Source organism: Lynx canadensis, chromosome B4, assembly GCF_007474595.2.
Source record: "Lynx canadensis isolate LIC74 chromosome B4, mLynCan4.pri.v2, whole genome shotgun sequence".
NCBI lineage: Eukaryota > Metazoa > Chordata > Mammalia > Carnivora > Felidae > Lynx > Lynx canadensis.
In genome coordinates, this window is record NC_044309.1 from 36,789,709 (window position 1) to 36,807,850 (window position 18,142).

Below are 18,142 nucleotides of genomic sequence, written 5' to 3' on the forward strand. Positions count from 1 at the left end.
AATTCTAAACTTTCATAACTATACCTGAGCCTTAGAAATATTTAAATGACATTAAGTAACTATATGAAACTCACACAGTAGCAATACTTACATTCAAAATTCTCAATTTTGGACGTGAGGACTTTTCATGACGAGAGCGACTTCTTACAGATTTTCGATAATGCCGTTTTGTAGTTCTCCCTTCATGCCTTCCACTGGATGATGGGACATTCTCATTGCCATCACTCATTCCTGAAGCAACATCTGAATGTGCACTTCGAAAAATAAAGTTCAGTGTTTAAAGGTTTGATGTTCTGAAGTTTTACACCACTTACCAGTTAAGGAAGGAGAATTTTACTTTTACATACCTGTCTATAGAAGAGACCAAAGTGGTAGGTTGTGCCTGTGCCACTGGAAGTGGCTCTGGAGGAGCAACTTGAGAGACTCCCTGAGTACTCTGTAAATAGAAAGGATAATGGAAGTCTTGGCAGTAATACATTTTATTTATTATTCATCATCTCCAATAAGCTACACTTTTTTTTTCTTATCCCCCCCAAGTCCTAGAAGCACTAAATTTACTAGTAATTCTCAATATTCAGCATCTAAAGACAGTGGTCTTAAAATTCCAAAGGAAGTTTCTAAAGCTAAGTCTCGGTATAGACTGCATGGTGTGACATCAGCCGACATAGCTGCTAGGGAGTGAGAAAGTACAACTTGCATGCAGCCAGCATCTTCCTAGAAGTGTGCAACAGGACAGGCAGAGCAAAGTGCAAAGATGATTCCTATCTTTCTCCTAATAGGGCAAAAATGATTACTGGGAGCACAGCAGGATAAGATACTTTTATGACTGCCATGGCAAGAATTTGTGAAAGGATTAAGAATAATGACTAAAGTACTAGCTAGAGAAGTGAAGTGCTAATAGGGTTAATCTTCTCCAAGGCACACTCACTTCCCAACAGAACAGCCAGTGGCAACAAGGCCCCCACAATGGCATTTCATTCTGCTGGAAGAAAAAGTCATTTAGAAGTTAGTTTGAAAATAGTCTCCACATGAGTTCTAAACAGGGGAACCTTATGTTTCTTCTTTGTCATTTTTATCCCATTGTGTGTGTGTGTGTGTGTGTGTGTGTGTGTGTGTGTGTGTGTTTTATATATAAACATGCAGTAATTCCATTTACCTCCAGAGCTGCTTGCTGGGAGGATGTAGTGGGGGCTTGTTGTGCTAAACTCACTGCTGGCTGAGACACTTGAACCTGTCCTCCTATACTGCCCACAGGAACCAAAAGGTTTGATTCCACAAAAGGCTGCACCACTGTAGGAAAGTAACCCGGTGTAGCCAGTGCTTCTGTCGGCATGGGAGGGGATAGGACTGTAGAAGGGATGCAAATAGAAGCCACGCTGGAAGTGGGAGCAATATTTGAATCTCCTGGGTATTGTGGTGGCAGTCGAGGTGGGAAGCCCTGTGACAGAAATGAGGAAGGTGAGTTAGTGCAGGTTGGGACATCAAATTAGCAAAACAGCAAGACATGCACAAAAAACCAACCAACCAACCAAACAAACCAACAAAAAAACCCAACAAAAAACGAAAGCACATAGTAAAGAAGAATAGTAGTAGTCCCATCTCTTTCTAATAATTTAAAGAAGATTTAAAGATGATTCTTGAAATGAAATGGTATACTGGTTTCAATTTAGGGGACGGGACTCTACAACTACACTTTAAATTACTGGTTTTTCTCCTCTTTCAGATTTAAATAGGAGGAACAAACTAATTCCTTCTAGAAAAATATCAGTTTTCTAGCCAATCTAAAGTGGGAGAATGCAAAAACTCTTCAAGGTAATCATTCTAGTCATATCAAGACAGGCTAATCTGAAGCTTTTTATTGGTACCATGTTGGCAACTCTATTTACCTTACCTATAAAAAAAAAAGTAGCCTGATGTACTTACTCTCTTATTAGCCATATCTAGCATTTAGTCAGCTTACATCAAATATTGAGAGAACCATCTTCCTCCAAGGAAGTGTCTTGAGAAAAATGGAAATGAATCATTCAACATTACTATCCTATCTTTTCTCTGAATTTTACTGTATTAGCTTCTCTAGTTGAGATCAGCTACACTTTTGTTACTGCTAGTTATTTTGACACTCAACTATTAGGTTTTCAAGTCCTTGATGGTTTACTATTAGAACCAAACCCTCTGGTGCCCTCCTTTTTGCTAGCCAAAACAATACCTGGTATAGAACATCTCCAGAGGGAAGTGGAACCTCAGCAGCTTGTCCAAGGTTAGCTGGTATTCCCATGGACTGAACTGCTGGTTGCAGGAGCTGTGGGTGAACCTGACTTGGCAGCTGAGTCACAGGCTGCAGAAGGGTTGGAAGCTGACTAGGAACCGCAGTTGGTCCCCCTGGGATCGCAGCTGCCGTAGCAGATGAGGCCAAGGTGAGCAGAGGCTGATTAACGCCAGCTGCCATTGTAACGGGAAGGGATGAGAAACCTGTCTGAGCCACAGACACATGAGGAGATGATATGGGAATTTGAGAGACAGGATACTGGGGGTGTAAGGAAGTAGAGAGTGGCTGTCCCAGAGGGAGGAAATGAGCACCAGAGTGGACTGGAACAACTGAGGGTTGTGTCGCAACTGGGATCTGAGGTTCGCCTTGGATAGCTGGTACTGGCTGGGAAACTGGAAGCTGGGAAGGTAAAGAAAAACAAAACAGACAGACTTAAAAAAAAAAAGAAAAGAAAAGAAAAGAAAAAAGCAAGGCTGCCAAAAGCAAGATTTATGTGTTAGCCAAAAAGAAGGAAAACAAAACCAAAAACCCAAACCTGCATACATTAGTTTAAGTTAATGTGCCACACAAGAATAGGGAAAGGATAACAGGAGACAGAGAGGCTGACAGACCGGCTGTTTCAAATCTTTTGTTGTAGGAAATTTTACTAATGTTTCATTGTTCGACAATAAAAGAAGACACTTCCGAAAGCAGAGTTTGTTTTTTTACAGCTCTATTTAGACATATTTCACATACCCTAATCCATTGGTATATTTGTTGTCACTACATCTATGACTGCTATTATAGTAGTTACTGAAATTCAAATGAAATTCCTTCTTACTGGAATTAGATTTCAATCTGTATTGCTTCTACAATTCTTTATTTTTTTTATTTTTATTTTTTGCTTCTACAATTCTTAAGTCTAACACTGGCCAATGAAAGTAGGTATGAGTACCATATTTCACTGACTCTAGGATGGAATCATCCCTCTCTACCACCTGGTCATTTTAACCTTTGTGAAACTAAGATGTATCTTACAATTAATGGTGTGTCAGTACTTGGTTACATAACATAATGGTGCATTTGACAACTGACAGTATCTCAGATGCGATGAAATACGACAGAAACAATACATTGTGCCAAAATACAAGGACAACAAGCCCCAACGTTAAAGTTGAAAATAGGTCATCCAGTAGAATATACCTTCAAAAGGGCACTTTTCAAGTGATTCAAAGGACGACTCAGAACAACAAAACATGATTCCATATAAGGGGTTTTTATGACTTACTGTCAGTAGGCAATGAAAGAGGAAAAAAATGCATAAATCTGTATGAAAAATACAGCATAGTTGTAAACCTAGAATAATTAGATATAGCTAACTCAATTCTAGAAAATGTCATAGGTTCAGTTACCAAAGCACTGTTACTTAACCCACCAGTTCTAATACTTGTCCAACTGACTTCAGACTGATAAACCTAAAAGTTAAGCATTTTTGGATTGTGAATGCTGTCAGTATGTACCTATTTACATTAACCAATTCATGTGCACAAAAGGAACAATTGTCAATTCATTTTTGTGGTGAAAATAACCAACTTTGGTATTTCAACATTAGAGAAGAGAGAAGCCTATCCATGAGAAAATACAAGTTACATGGAGATTCCATTTAGCATCTATTTAGAAATGAAGAGCTACCTGTTTTCCAGATGAAACTTGAGGCAAGACCTGTGGAGTCTGAGACTGACTGACTGGCTGTGCAGTAGTGGCCTCACTGGAGGTTGATGTCTGTGGAAGTGAATACTGCACTGTCTGTTGAGGAGGGGCAGTCTGCTGTACTCCCTGCTGCTGAAAATAAAGTACAATTATTCAGTTTTGTTTCAAGTCATTAATAGCATGATTCTAAGGAAGTACGTTTGCTTAAAGCCTTCTGTATCTATAAATGACAATATTAGTAATCAAGACATACACAAACCCAAATTCATCAATTCCCCTTCACACATTTATTTCTTTTTCCTCTGGTGTTCTTTATTTGTGATGGTACCACGAAGAGCAATTAACCAATGTTTCAGAATTTGAGTCACTACTGGTTCTTCACCTATCATCCCCCTTACCCCAACAGTAGGTCATTCATAAAGATCTTTAGATAACATATCCAAATAGGTCCTCTCTCCTCTAATATCTCCTTCTGGTTTTTCCCATTTTTTTCATATCTGTTCTTACTTTGGTCCTATATTAAGCAAATCCAATCTCTTCCCTTTAAGCTCTTTCTCTTATTGTATTTTTGCAACCATGTAATTAATTTGCTTGAAGAATAGCTCTGATTACAGCCACAAAATAGAAAAACACTGAATGTGGAATTTTAGCTTTACCATTTACTAGTTGTAATACCTTAGAGACTGCTCATTTTACTGCCAAAAAGATACTTCCTTCTTTGAAAACAAGGACACAATCACTCAATTCAAAGCAGGGCAAAGGAATAAGTGACATTTAGGAATCAACCACATGTTAGGCATTCTGGTTTAATACATCTAAACTTAATGTATGGTACATAATTGTACTCCCAATACTAAATTTTGTAGTAAGTTAATGGCCCCCTCTGGCCTAACAAAAATCTGAACTTCACAAATGACTTTCAAGACTCTCTAATGTCTCTAAGTAATTTAAAATTGTTTTGGTTAACACAAAACAACAGCTTCTTGTAATAAAAATTTTTAACCAACGTATCAGATTGTTAAGTTAAATGAAATATCCTAACCCCGTTTCTCTAGAGGCAACCACTATCAATGGTTTGGTCATCACCTTTATGGATTTTTTTCTACATATAACTGGTCATTTACACACAATTACATATTGAAACAAAAGCATGTTCATTCTATAAATACAGTTCTCTAACATGCTATTTTCATTTAACTTATCAATGGCATCAATATCCTAATGATGAACATTTTGGTTGATTTTTTTGATACTTAAAATAATGCTACAACCAGTAGCTTTACATATGTCCTGGTCTATACAACTAACTAGATACTGCTGGTAAAAAGATATACTATTTGTTTATAAGTATATGTATACATAAAAACTTGAGATTTAACTGACATATAATGATTTAATATAGGTGTATATTGTGAAATAATCACCAGAAGAAACCTACTTAACATCTATCACCACACAGTTACAGTTTTTTTCTTGTAATGAGAACTTTTAAATTTTAAGATCTACTCTTTTAGTAACTTTCAAATGTACAATACCATAGCAATCGTAGTCACTATGCTACACACTGCATTCCCAAGACTTACTTATTTTTATTTGTTTTATATATATTATGATCCTGACCACCTTAATGAACATCCTAGATTTTGTTAGGTGATAATCTGTAAATATTTTTGTTCTCCTGATACTTATTTCTTACTTTGCTCTCACTGTATCAATTAAAATCACCCCCCAAAATGCTGACACACAATGATGACAATAGTAGTGTTTTTTTCTTGTTTCTGATAATGTATTCTTATTTTAACTTAAATCAGGAACAACTGGCTACTGATTATATAACATTTATTTTCAAAAACTAATAAGATATATATATCCAAATATAAGGCAACTCTGATTATAAAATAATTTTCCATATTTTCACCGAGAAAGGAGAATAAAAAACTAGAGAATCTTTTTGGTCAACTTGAATATATTTTAACTGTAAGGAATTCACACTGAAACGTCTACCATTATCTGAGTCATTAATTTACATCTCTAAATAAGATGGCACACTTACATAAATATATTAACATATATTTACTTACATATATTAACTTATATATTATATATATATAATATATATTATATATTAACTTATATATAATATAATATATTAATATTGCTCCGCCTCCCTCATTCAAACTCTTCCCACATAATAAACCAGTCTCTTTATCTTCACTGGAGCTATACTACAAAGGCTCTAGTTTTCTGGAGCATAGTATAATACTTTCCCTGTAAGTTGTGTAAAATTTTCAGTGACAAGCATCATAAATAGCATTAGGACAGCTGGATTTTTTTGCTTTTGTCATAACTTACAGGTTCATATTCATGTAATCTTTGTATTACCTCCTTACAGTGACCTTTGAATAAGTTGTTCACAATGACAATAGAACCTGGAATAGTGAAGTTGCTCCCTTAAGAATAAGGACCAAATCTATATTTAATTTCTTAGCTTTTATTTTAAAACCAGTTCTGTCAGATGTTGTCTATAAACATCTCCAACTACATATACTTACTTTAAGGTCCTTACAAGCACATGTTTTCACCAGTTTTATTTTATTCCATTAACAGTTTTTTGCTTATTGTTCAAAATAAAGGAGAGTGAAAGCCCGTAATGTGCAAATATGATAAAAATTTCAATATGTTGATTTCCTTCTTTACTAAGAGAAAGGGAAAAGTTTGAGGAAAAAAATATACCACTTTACAGATGAGCATATGCTTAATTCTCTCTCACTTCTATCAATGCAGAACCAAGCTTACATCAAGATGTGGATTCAATCAACTTTTTTATGAACCTATACCTTTACTTACTTGTGTTCTAGCTAGACTGAACTAAAGGTTTCTGTTCTCACAGTTTTCTATCTTTGTTGTTTTCTACCTTGCTTATACTGACCCCCCCCCCCCACTTTGGCCTAGAACACTCTTTATTCTTACATGAGTTTAACTCACAATCAGAGTTCAGTTCAAATGCTATCTCTTTCATAAAGCCTTCTTGATATTCCCCTCCCTGCTTGAAAGAGATACAATTTCTCTCCTTTGGTGGCATAATTGGGATGCAGTTAAGTGGTGAGTTGTGGAGTCAGACTACTTGGATTTAAATTCTGTTTCGATAAACATTAAAAAATAAATAAATAAATAAATTCTGTTTCGACCTCTTATAAGCTGTGTAAGCTTGGATAAATTACTCATCTTCTCCAGATCTTACCTTAGCTCTCCCATCTGCACAATGAAAATAATGACAGTATACTTACAGCGTTCATACAAGGATTAAATAAAAATACAGGTAAAATGCTTTGCACATTGTATATAATCTTAACTATTATGCTTATTTGTTTTGTAGGAGTTGACATATATGTTTACTAGATTACTTAGGCTCTTTGAAAGTAGTCATACCTGATCCATCTTGACCCTCAGTGCCTATCTAGCACATGGTCCTTGGGAGCATGAACTCAGGAAAAAAAATCTGTTTAATTACTGGTGTGTGTGTGTGTGTGTGTGTGTGTGTGTGTGTGTGTGTAAAAGAGAGAGAGAGAGAGAGAGAGAGAGAGAACTGTTGAGAAATAACAGTTTTATAGACATGTACCATCACTCTGCTTAAAATAAGAGTGACAGGCACATATGCCAATTATACCTTAGAGTATTTAGGGAGAAGTGGCACCCCTGGGTAGGCCAGGAATAGATGGTCATCTTTTTGTGCACAATCTCACTGGCTAATAAACAACACTTCAGCCAAATAGGTATTGTTTAGCACAGCAACTTGGAAACATGTTTTGTATAAACCTGCCTCATGAAACCAGTTCAAATAGCCTATACAGACTATGTACTATCTATTGAATAAGGAAGGGTGCTTGATGGAAAAAATGTTCATGAGCCTCAGTTGAACACAAAGTTAAGAAATACCTGAAGATTCAATGGAAGAAATAATAATAAGAAGAAATAATATTAGTAGTAGTATAAAAATTAATCATAAAATATAAAATTATTATTGGCTCTATTATTATTATTATTATTTTACTTACTTATTTATTTGTTTATTTGTTTATTTATTTATTTATTGAGCTATAAGAGAGTGAGCGTGAGTGGGGGAGAGGGGCAGTGGGAGAGAGCAAGAATCTTAAGCAGGCTCCATACTCAGTGCAGAACCCGACACAGAGCTCGATCCCATGACTATGGGATCATGACCTGAGCCAAAATTAAGAGTCAGATGCTTAAATGACTGAGACACCCAGGTGCCCCTGTAACAAATTATTAAGTAAGGTGGTTTATGGCATACATGGCAAAGAGCTACTAAGTTTTCTAGTAGGAGGAAGCTATTTTTGGAACCTCATTAAGATACACATACCACTAGAAGGGACTCTTGATCAAAACATGAAAAAAGCAATCCCTTATTGGTTACAGTCCAGAAACCCATGGAATAAAGTAAATTTCAGCTAAAGGACATTTCCCTTCTCACTCTAATAAAATTAGAGATATGGTTTCCGAAGGCAGGGTTGGAAACCGACAGTATAAAAAAATGAAACTCACATCTAAAAATAAACTCCACCCATATAGTACAGAGACAGAGCTTATAACCTTAAAAAAAAAAAAAAAATGAAATCCCAGTAGCTGAAACAAATAAATGCAGATTCTTGAGTACCTCTCCAGAATCATAAGTCCCTGCAGAACTTTAATGTAGAAAAAAAATCTATTCTAGAAATGTTGAATTCTGGCTTATAATTTTTAGTTCTATCCACTTACTGGCTATGCGACCCTGAAAAAATTAAGTATTCTAGACTGCATATACTTATATAATTTGAGGGCCCAATTTTATGATTCTATTTAAATATCATCCTCTATGTAACATAATTCACAAAATAAAAGTATCTACAAAAAGCACCACTGACACATAAATTTTGATTGTATTACAGCCATATTTAGCTACATTTTTTCCCAGAAGAGTCAACTACCTAAATTCTTTTAACCTGACCATTTATGGAATTGTCCTCCCTTTACCCCCACATATTTTTCTTACTAATAAACTGAATGGTTTGTTTCATTATCTTCATTTGCTAGTAAGTATACATATTATATGCCCACATATAATATACATAACAAATTCCTTTGGAGAAGGAAGAACAGAGCAAGCACTTAAATTTACTCAGGTTTATTGGTGTTGGCCTGTGTCCAAAGATAAACAAAGTAGGAGTGGAACCTGATAGCGCTTCTGCCCTCAAAACAGCTTCATGTAATTTTTAATTTGTATTTTCATTAAAGGTTGTTAATAGAACTAAAATACAATTTGTTAAGGTTGGCAAATTGTGACTACTCAAATTTAACTAATTATATACAGATTCATCTACTTGTCTGAAAGAAAAAGCAGGAACAAGACAAAGCATATGATTACCAGCCTTTAAATTCTGTAGAAAGGGCTGTTTGTTGGTCACCAAGTAAATGTACATATAACCAAACTAATCCTGTACAAGGAACAACTAATTTAAACTAGTATCAAATGACTATATGATTATATGCTAGCCTGGAAGGAGACCATCTGTAATAAAAATTAAAAGCTTTGTTTAAAAAAATTAATAGAGGGGTGCCTGGGTGGCTTTGTTGTTTAGGCATCTGACTTCGGCTCAGGTCATGATCTCATAGTTCATGAGTTCGAGCCCCGAGTCAGGCTCTGTGCTGACAGCTTGGAGCCTGGAGTTTGCTTCAGATTCTGTGTCTCCTTCCCTCTCTCTGTCCTTCCCCTATTCATGCTCTGTCTCTTGTTCTCTCTCTCAAAACTAAATAAACATTAAAAATACAATACAGGGGCGCCTGGGTGGCGCAGTCGGTTGGGCGTCCGACTTCAGCCAGGTCACGATCTCGCGGTCCGTGAGTTCGAGCCCCGCGTCAGGCTCTGGGCTGATGGCTCAGAGCCTGGAGCCTGTTTCCGATTCTGTGTCTCCCTCTCTCTCTGCCCCTCCCCCGTTCATGCTCTGTCTCTCTCTGTCCCAAAAATAAATAAACGTTGAAAAAAAAAATTAAAAAAAAATACAATACAATACAATACAATAAAATATTAATAGAAACAGAAACCAATTTATGACTTGGTAGCTGGGAAAACACACTTCGCAGGGAACTGTCAATGAAATAGTTCATGAGGAAGTTTTTACGACAAATGTGGTGGCTATCAATTTTATTTGAAACAGCTAAAATATTCAACAGTGTCAAAAAAGCCTTATTCCCATGCAAATAATTGCTATTAACTAATATCAGTAATGAACTACACGTTTAATTTTAGAATTACTAGTTTTGCTGTTGAATACATTAGCACTGTACTATAATCTTTTGAGTTCTATGGACCTTTAGGAATAAACTCCCCAAATCAAAGTTTAAAAATGTTTAAAAAGTTCCTAACGTAGCTGTTCAGTTCTCTCAGCATAAAATCTGATACCCCATCTCACAGATTAGAAATTAATTAAAAAGGAGTATAGCATTATTAGTCAAATAAAATGAAAGCAATAGCAAAATGCTCATAAAAGGATAAGTCACAAATATAAAAAGAAAACTGACATTCTTTGTGTTGTTAGATTATGTGTAGAATCATGTATTTAAGAAGGCAGATAAATATCAGTTAACGATTCTTTTGAATTTCAACATATGTCTAAATTTAGTAGATAATTTAAAAATACATTAAACAAAAGGGAAGATTTTCTAAAATGTTACTGGACACAAATGTTATGCCTCTTGATTTTTCTTTCAAGAACATGGCAAACCATTTATTTACGTAAGGAATCTAATTCATGAAAAGATGTTAAGCAGTGTTTTGGTTACTATTAATATATAAAATGTAGCAATGAGTTAGTTGTTCTCACCTGCTGAGAATGTTGTATGGGCAGGGAAGATGGAACCCCTGTTAGGCTACTTGAGGATGGTTGACCCTGGCTTTGCCCCTGTGCCTGAAGGAAAAAAGTGAATACAACAAATTAGCGGAGCCCTACGTAAGTACAGAGAGGTCAGGCTTTTGCAATAAACATTCAAACTCCTGAGAGTTTGCTTGAGCAAAATGAAACATTAGCTTGATTAAGTATGTATGGGAGACCACTGGGGCATCTTTTGTAAGAAAGGGTTAGAGACAGATTATATCACAGAATGTATCCTGATCCCATGCGAAAACCACTAGTGGTTAAAACCTAACTTACTACTGCTGTGTTTGGGCTATAATTTTAGCTGACCAAAATAGTAAAATTCATAATAAAATTGTTACTGAAAGTATAAGAATCAGGAAAAAGTAGCATGACTACCAATGTGAAACAACCCTGTATTGGAATAATTAAAGACAAAGGGTATTTGAGAGTGCTAATTTGGTTCCTTTTGCTACTTCTTATAGTGCTAGGGTGACTTTTACTAAAAATGTAAAAAACTTGTCATTGTCACTAACCTAGAGTAATGGTTGTCACGCAGAAGTGATTTTGCCCTTCCAGGGATCATTTGTCAGTATCTAGAGACATTTTTGGTTGTCACAACTGGGGGAGGTGGTTTCTACAGGCATGTACTAGTTAGAAGCCAAGGATGCTGCTAAACATCCTACAATGCACAGAACCACGACCTACAACAAAGAATTATCCAACCTAAACCATCAAGTGTTGCATTTGAGAAACCCTGACCTAGAAGTCTAAGTTAAAATAATTGAGAAAGTGAGAAATGAATGCAGGATTTCTTATGTAGGTAAGTTAAGGAAATGAAAAGGCCCACAAACTTTGGTGTTCCATTTCAGTTTAGAGGGGTTTCTTTGAAGCCTACTTGGATTTGACACCACATGTCACTGCATCTTAACCACTATTAAGTATTCATTCTTTCTACAGTATGTAAATTTACTGCCTGATGGCTTACTTTGGAAAGTTTAAAGAAGAATGGCTGGCAGTGCGTTAAGATTTATAATACAGGCTGACAAGCAGTGCATTAATGTGAGCACACAGTGAGTACACTGCATGCCGATGCAACGTAATTTTCATTTCTGGATCTTCTTGCTTCCTAGAACTATTCTAAATAACTTATACTTTATGTACACTTTTTGGATTGTTTATGCCCCTTATGAGGGAAGAACACAGGAAGAAAGTATCAAGAACATACAGTATTTTATAAGAGTGGAATATTTAAAAGATCCAAGCAATGCCTTGAATATATAATTGAAAAAAGTCTCCTATATAGATTTTATAAGACTTATACATTTGATAAAATATATCAAAGGAATATATGACAGTTAATACTGACTCCACTTGAATTCTGTTATGTCCATTACTTTGTCTTTATTTGCGAGAGTACATATGCCCATACCCATAAATAACAAAATTTAATTTGTTGAGGAAACAACCAAGGCCTGAGATATCTGTTTCTCAGCTTGCAACATCTATCACAAATTCTTAAAAACAAAAAAAAAATCCTACCACCCACACTAGATTAAAATTTTGTTGCTAAAAATTAGAATCAATTTTATGGATTAGCATTTTATTTGGACATATAATACACAGTGACTTGTTCAAATGATGCCATTTTAAAAGGCATTTTCATTTGTTCCTAAATTCTTAAGATGTTTCTTTTCTCTTTTAAGATTCCTCCAAACTAATCAAAATTTTGTGTATTCTTAATACTCTTTAAAAAACTCCCTATTTTCCATTCTTTTCATTTTACAGAAAAAAAACCTATCAAAAAAAAAAAAACAAACAAAAACTAGCCATGTTTGTTTCTAGGGAGAGAGAAATACTTCATATTAATATTTATAAATAATCAACGATGAGTCAACTTTACATGATAGATAGTTACATTCTCACTACAAATTGAAATTATTCTACATATGGATAGAAGTAACTGATTTTGACGAGTGACTAAAGTTCTAGTTTTTGTGTTCTCTTTTTCAAGGGTTTGCACATATTATAGGTAAATGAGGCAGCTTCTCTCTCATACTTTGTTCTTATATACAAGTAGTTTATAATCCCCCCAAAAGGAGAAATACTAATATTACGAATAAAATTAAAAATAATCCACATAAATGGAAAGGAGGGATAGAAAACTTAAATGTAATGATGCACAGTAGGGTAGTTTAAAAGAATCGTGGAAGTTTTCCTATAACCTGTGGATGGAGTGCAGATCCTCCTGAAGAAAATGAGGCAGATAAAACCTGCTGAGATGTGGTTCCTTGGGGGAAACAGAAGAAAAGTGGGGATTCTTGTAACACTGTCTGAGGCAGACGGATAAAGGGTAATGAGACGTCAGAGCCAAAAGGTGCAGCTGCTCCCCCTGTAGGGGGAGGTGATTGAAAATCACTGGGGTCTGAAGAAGTAATTTGTGAGGAATCACTGGAATATTCTGGGCTTCCTATTGGCCAGTTCTGTCCGATAGGCTCTACCACAGAAACGGTCAATTCTGGGGCATGGTAATTACGCTGTTCTTCAGTCACAGGCTGTAGGCGGCCATGTAATCCAACTGATTGAGGAGGTGGTTCTTCCTGATTCAAGTCCACTGCAACCTGTCGATTTCGGTAAACACGCTGAGGCAAGACTCCTCCTCCTTCTCCCGAAGAGGAGCTTGGAGTGTGAACATGAAACTCAAATACACAATTGCTTCTGCTCTCATTGTTATGAGTTAACACAGCGGGCGCAGAATGAGGAACAAAGACAGGGTGAAATTTCAAACGTGTAGCATCTGTACTGATAGGTGCAGAAATACTAGAGAGGGGAGATCCTGGACTCAATCCAGAATCTAATCTTAAATTCTGAAGGTGTCCTACCAGGAAAGCCTGTCCAGATGGAAATTCAAAGACAGAACTTGAGGTAGGGCCCCCTGGTACTGGCTTCTGTTCAGGTATCTGTTTCATAGGACTTGACAGTACTGGTGAGTTGTATGGAATACCCTCATACTGTTCTGTCACCTGGGCCTGGTATGCTAGATACACTGGTTCCTGAGGAATAAAATAGTGAGCTTCTTCTGGAAGTACTAGTCCAGGTCTATAGTCACCGTGAACTTGAGTTGGTTCAAACATAGGATGGACCTGTATCTCACATGGCTCTCCAGTTATTCTACTGGCTGTAGTGCCCAACATAACTACGGCCTCTGGTGTCCAGTTAGTTGGGCTGCCACCAGGTGGAAGAAGATTTTGGCCAACAGTCCTCAGCAGGGGTTGGAAGTGGCGAGTTTGGGCTTCCAAGAAGGAGGTGCTCTTACGCCGCTGGGAAATGGCCACCTTCGGTGGACAGGTGGGAGGTGGTGAAAAAGAAACTGGACGTTCATGAATAGTTGGGAAAAATATCTGTGATTCTGGGTATGTTGGGGTCCCCCCACACGGATGCGCCATGGACTGAGGCTGTATCAACATGAATAAGACAAGTAATTCATACATTCATATGTGAAATTACATTAGACATGCAAAACTGGGTAGCTCTGTGTAACCCTATGAAACGGTTACACAAAATTTATAATTAATAAAGAAATAACAATGCTTTTGGAAATTATGTGCATAGTAAAAATCCATTAAATACATCCAGGGTCAATAAAGTTATTCTGTGGGATTCTTTGCGTTAGATAAGAGCTGCTTTTCCACAACATCTTCTCTCAAAGGAAATGGAAGAGTTTTCTAAGTGTTTATTCTGTTTTTACCCCCAATTAATATTCTCACTCTTAAGACTTAATGTATATTTAAATCAGTGGAAAAAGAATTAAAATAGTAAGAGTTAAGGGAAGATAGTAAGCTCAACATTTTTAAGATATAAGAAAGGTACTTCAATTTAATCTGCTATACAAAGTTTTCCTAAATTCTATATTATTATCCTGTGCTGTTAGAGGCTTCAGTGTTATTATCAACTAACAGTATGTCATCTAACTAGAAATCAAAAGAAGTATTTTTGGTGGACAGTAAAAGACACACTACAGACTACTGACAGAAATACCTTCCCCCCATCTATCTTAAACTAGATGCAGTTAATTTTACTACACGAAACATGTTACAGATGTCAAATTGCTGAATGTCCACTTCTCTGATCCTAGTTAAGGGGTGAATAATTTAGTGTTCAAATCAAGTGAAAAGGATAATATAAATAACAGACTTAACAGCACTTTTTTATTCACATAGGCAGTTAAGTCATAAGACTCTATAATTTTAGAATCCTACCTAGCCAAATGCAAACAGTGTACACTGTAATAATTCACTTTTATGGACTCTTCTTAAAAAGAGTAGATTAATTTCATTCTTTCAGTAGGGATAGTCCCCATCAAGTTAGCAAAATGGCTCAAGTGTTGCTTCTTCACAACAGCTAAAAGAGGGCTTCTATTTCAGACCAGAATGCTTCATTTTACTGTTTATTCAAGGAGTATCCCAAAGCCATAACATATACATGGCTAATCATTCTCCTAAGTACAAATCTGAATATATTGATATTGCTAGATCAGAATGTTAACTATATTCTCTATCTGGAAAAGCAGCAGCAAGGTCCCACAGTGTTTAACACAACTTTAAGAGACAGATCTTTTATAGATACAAATGGGGCCAAAGAAAATCTTATATACTACATGTGTATCTAATGTATTCACTAGGGTCGCAGCAGCTCTTTCTGCCCATGAGTCCTGTTTTTGTGCTTTAATAAAACTACCATTTTTGCACCCTCCAAAAAATAATGTATTCATTAGAGTCAAGATCCCACCTTATTTGATCAATCTAGGAGACAAATTTCCACGAGGGAACATATGTTTTAGTTTGCCAACACCATCACTTTAAACCGCTAAGAATTAAAAGCAACTTTCAGTCTTCAATTACTCTTTGCTATGGGGGAAAAAATGGACTCATTCAGCTTCATTAGTGTCTCTTTAGAATGACGTGAAGAGAAAATGTATTTGAGTTACTTTTTTGATAAAGAGAAAACTCGCTTTTGGTTAAATCAATGAATTTAAAATGAAGTAATACATATTCTTTATATTAATATGTGAAAATGCAAGGATTCGTATAGGTCAGTTAGGGATAGGAGAATATAATAAAAACTAAATTTTATTGTGTGCACATTGATATGTGTCCAGGGCACTATAAGCATTCTCTCTCATTACCTCCTTGCTTTTTTCCCCCCTTAAAGCCTGTAACAAAAAAGTTTCCTATAGGAAGAACTGGTATCCTGAAAGCATAAGTGTAGTCCTTTTTATTTATCTAATTTTTATTAAAATTCTTGATGCCTGGATGTATTCATTGGTAATAAATTTTCATTTGTCAGGAAGTTTACAGTTACATACAGTACTGACAAAGAGGGAAGGCAGGCTGGAGCGTCGGTGCTTGCGCTGAGAGGCAGAGTGCATAGGCAGGACACTCTCCAATGCTTTAGAAAGCTTTTCGGCAAAAGTTTCCTCAGGGGCAATCCGAAGGAGGGAAGGAGAAAGAGATGCAGACAGCACTGGTGGTGGGGTGGAAGGAGCACTGGGAGAGATGCGGGACAGAGAGGGAACAGCAGAAAGATGGGGAACACAAACCGACATGCTACGGCCACGACGAGGCTAAACAGAAAACAAACACACACATGAAAAACACAATACTTTGAAAAAAAAAATAACCAAATGTACAATGATAATAGGGCATAGCTGACCTAAAGAACTGTCCATCCTCCCCCAATCCAGCAAATCCAATTTTTTTGTGGAGAGGCATAATTCCACAAAGCACACCTGGCAGATCACAACTATGCTCTCTACACTGTTGGCCACGTACAGGCTTTTTATGAACCACCACGATAATGATCAATTATCTTCCTAAATATTCTGAAATTACATCAATTGTTATGAATGTATGAATAAGAAGAGCCAACTGACTGAGGTAGTAGAATAGATAGGGAATACAATGAATATTGGCTTACAGTTTTTTTAAAACTTATTAAGATTAAGAAAGAATTAATTCTATTAGTTTAATGTACATTATAATGTGTAGAAGACTTTAAGACTGGATTACTTTGCCGGAACTCTGGAAATTTCAGAGGTTTCTCAGTTCTATTTAGAAGGGATCAGACTAAAAAAAATTGTTGTCTCAGAGTATTTTATTTATTATATTTCCTATCTTTATCTGTAAAGAGTAAAAACTCATTTTCTAACAGGAAAAGCATTAGTTTTCTAGAAGTAATTCACGACATAGACACATTCTGTAGTTTTACCAAAGTAGTCAATGGAAAAATACCTTAAATGTGAGTCTCTGAAGAGTAAAACTTTAAGAGTTTTCTGGCGTATCAGAGATTCAACTTAGGTTTATAAAGTTTGAAGCGTCTCAACATAAAAACTTTAATACAGCTAAAAAGCAGTATGCCTAATACTGTTAAAGTTGTCCTGAGCAAGTTTGTCATTTCCCTTTAGGTACTGTGAACTGTATAGTTGATTGTGTTTTCTTTTCCAAAACTGGCTGCACAGAATGCTTTGAACGAAATTTGTGGCTTACCAGTAGTAAGTACTTAAGCATCATCATACTTATCATACTTAGTTCATTCCTGGTTCTATTTTTTTTTCCACCCGTTTCCCTTTTATTCTAATTTTTTTATTGCACATATTAGTGATATATTATTGTAAGCCATAGTAAATTCTTTCTGCATTAAGAAAGAAAAAGAATCATAAGATTTAAAAAATCCTCAATATTTGATAACTCTTCATGATATACCTCCACAGAATACTGTCATTAAAAGGCAAGGCTGTCATTAACAGTCTGCTTTTAGAGCATCAATAAATAAATATAACTATCTTTGTGGCTCAAATATTTAAAATCATAAATGATCATTCTATTTCCTTTTCTAAAATAGAGACGCCTAACGTTCATTACCCTGTGATGAGGGAAGCAAAGAGATTAAAAATAGTTAAAAAGAAATCTAGTTATGATGATCCACAAAAAATCAACCAGAACAAGAGTAGAAACGAACAAGAAATGCTGACAAATAATATTTGTCAGAACACGGAAATACATCTATATAGTCTCTGTAATTTCTTCTACCCTACTTAATTATTTTAAAGGTCAGAAAAGTAGAAAACATTAGTGTATTAGTTTTCTTTGCGTTACTGCGGCCATTCATCTTGAGACTTAGCCAATGCAGGACTCATGAATGGACTCTGAAACATACAAACGTCTTTTATTCCAAGCTGTAGGACAAAAGAGCAGAGCAAGCAGAAGTATTTTCTTAACAGAGA

At 35.8% G+C, this 18,142-nt stretch overlaps 1 protein-coding gene across 10 annotated transcripts in view; it reads right to left on the reverse strand.

Moving 5' to 3' along the window:
* The window catches only part of WNK1 (WNK lysine deficient protein kinase 1), a 163,232-nt gene that overhangs the window by 25,756 nt on the left and 119,334 nt on the right, over positions 1 to 18,142 (reverse strand). For 3 of the 10 annotated variants that reach the window (XM_030321393.1, XM_030321391.1, XM_030321399.1), the window contains 6 exons: positions 10,831 to 10,914; positions 3,938 to 4,087; positions 2,207 to 2,665; positions 1,157 to 1,438; positions 348 to 436; positions 92 to 254 (listed from right to left, as the gene is read on the reverse strand). In XM_030321393.1, the coding sequence (XP_030177253.1) occupies positions 92 to 254; positions 348 to 436; positions 1,157 to 1,438; positions 2,207 to 2,665; positions 3,938 to 4,087; positions 10,831 to 10,914 (1,227 nt within the window). Of the gene's footprint in view, positions 1 to 91; positions 255 to 347; positions 437 to 1,156; positions 1,439 to 2,206; positions 2,666 to 3,937; positions 4,088 to 10,830; positions 10,915 to 13,085; positions 14,316 to 18,142 lie in introns of all 10 variants that reach the window. The other 7 variants (XM_030321400.1, XM_030321392.1, XM_030321394.1 and 4 more) reach the window with 7 other exon arrangements.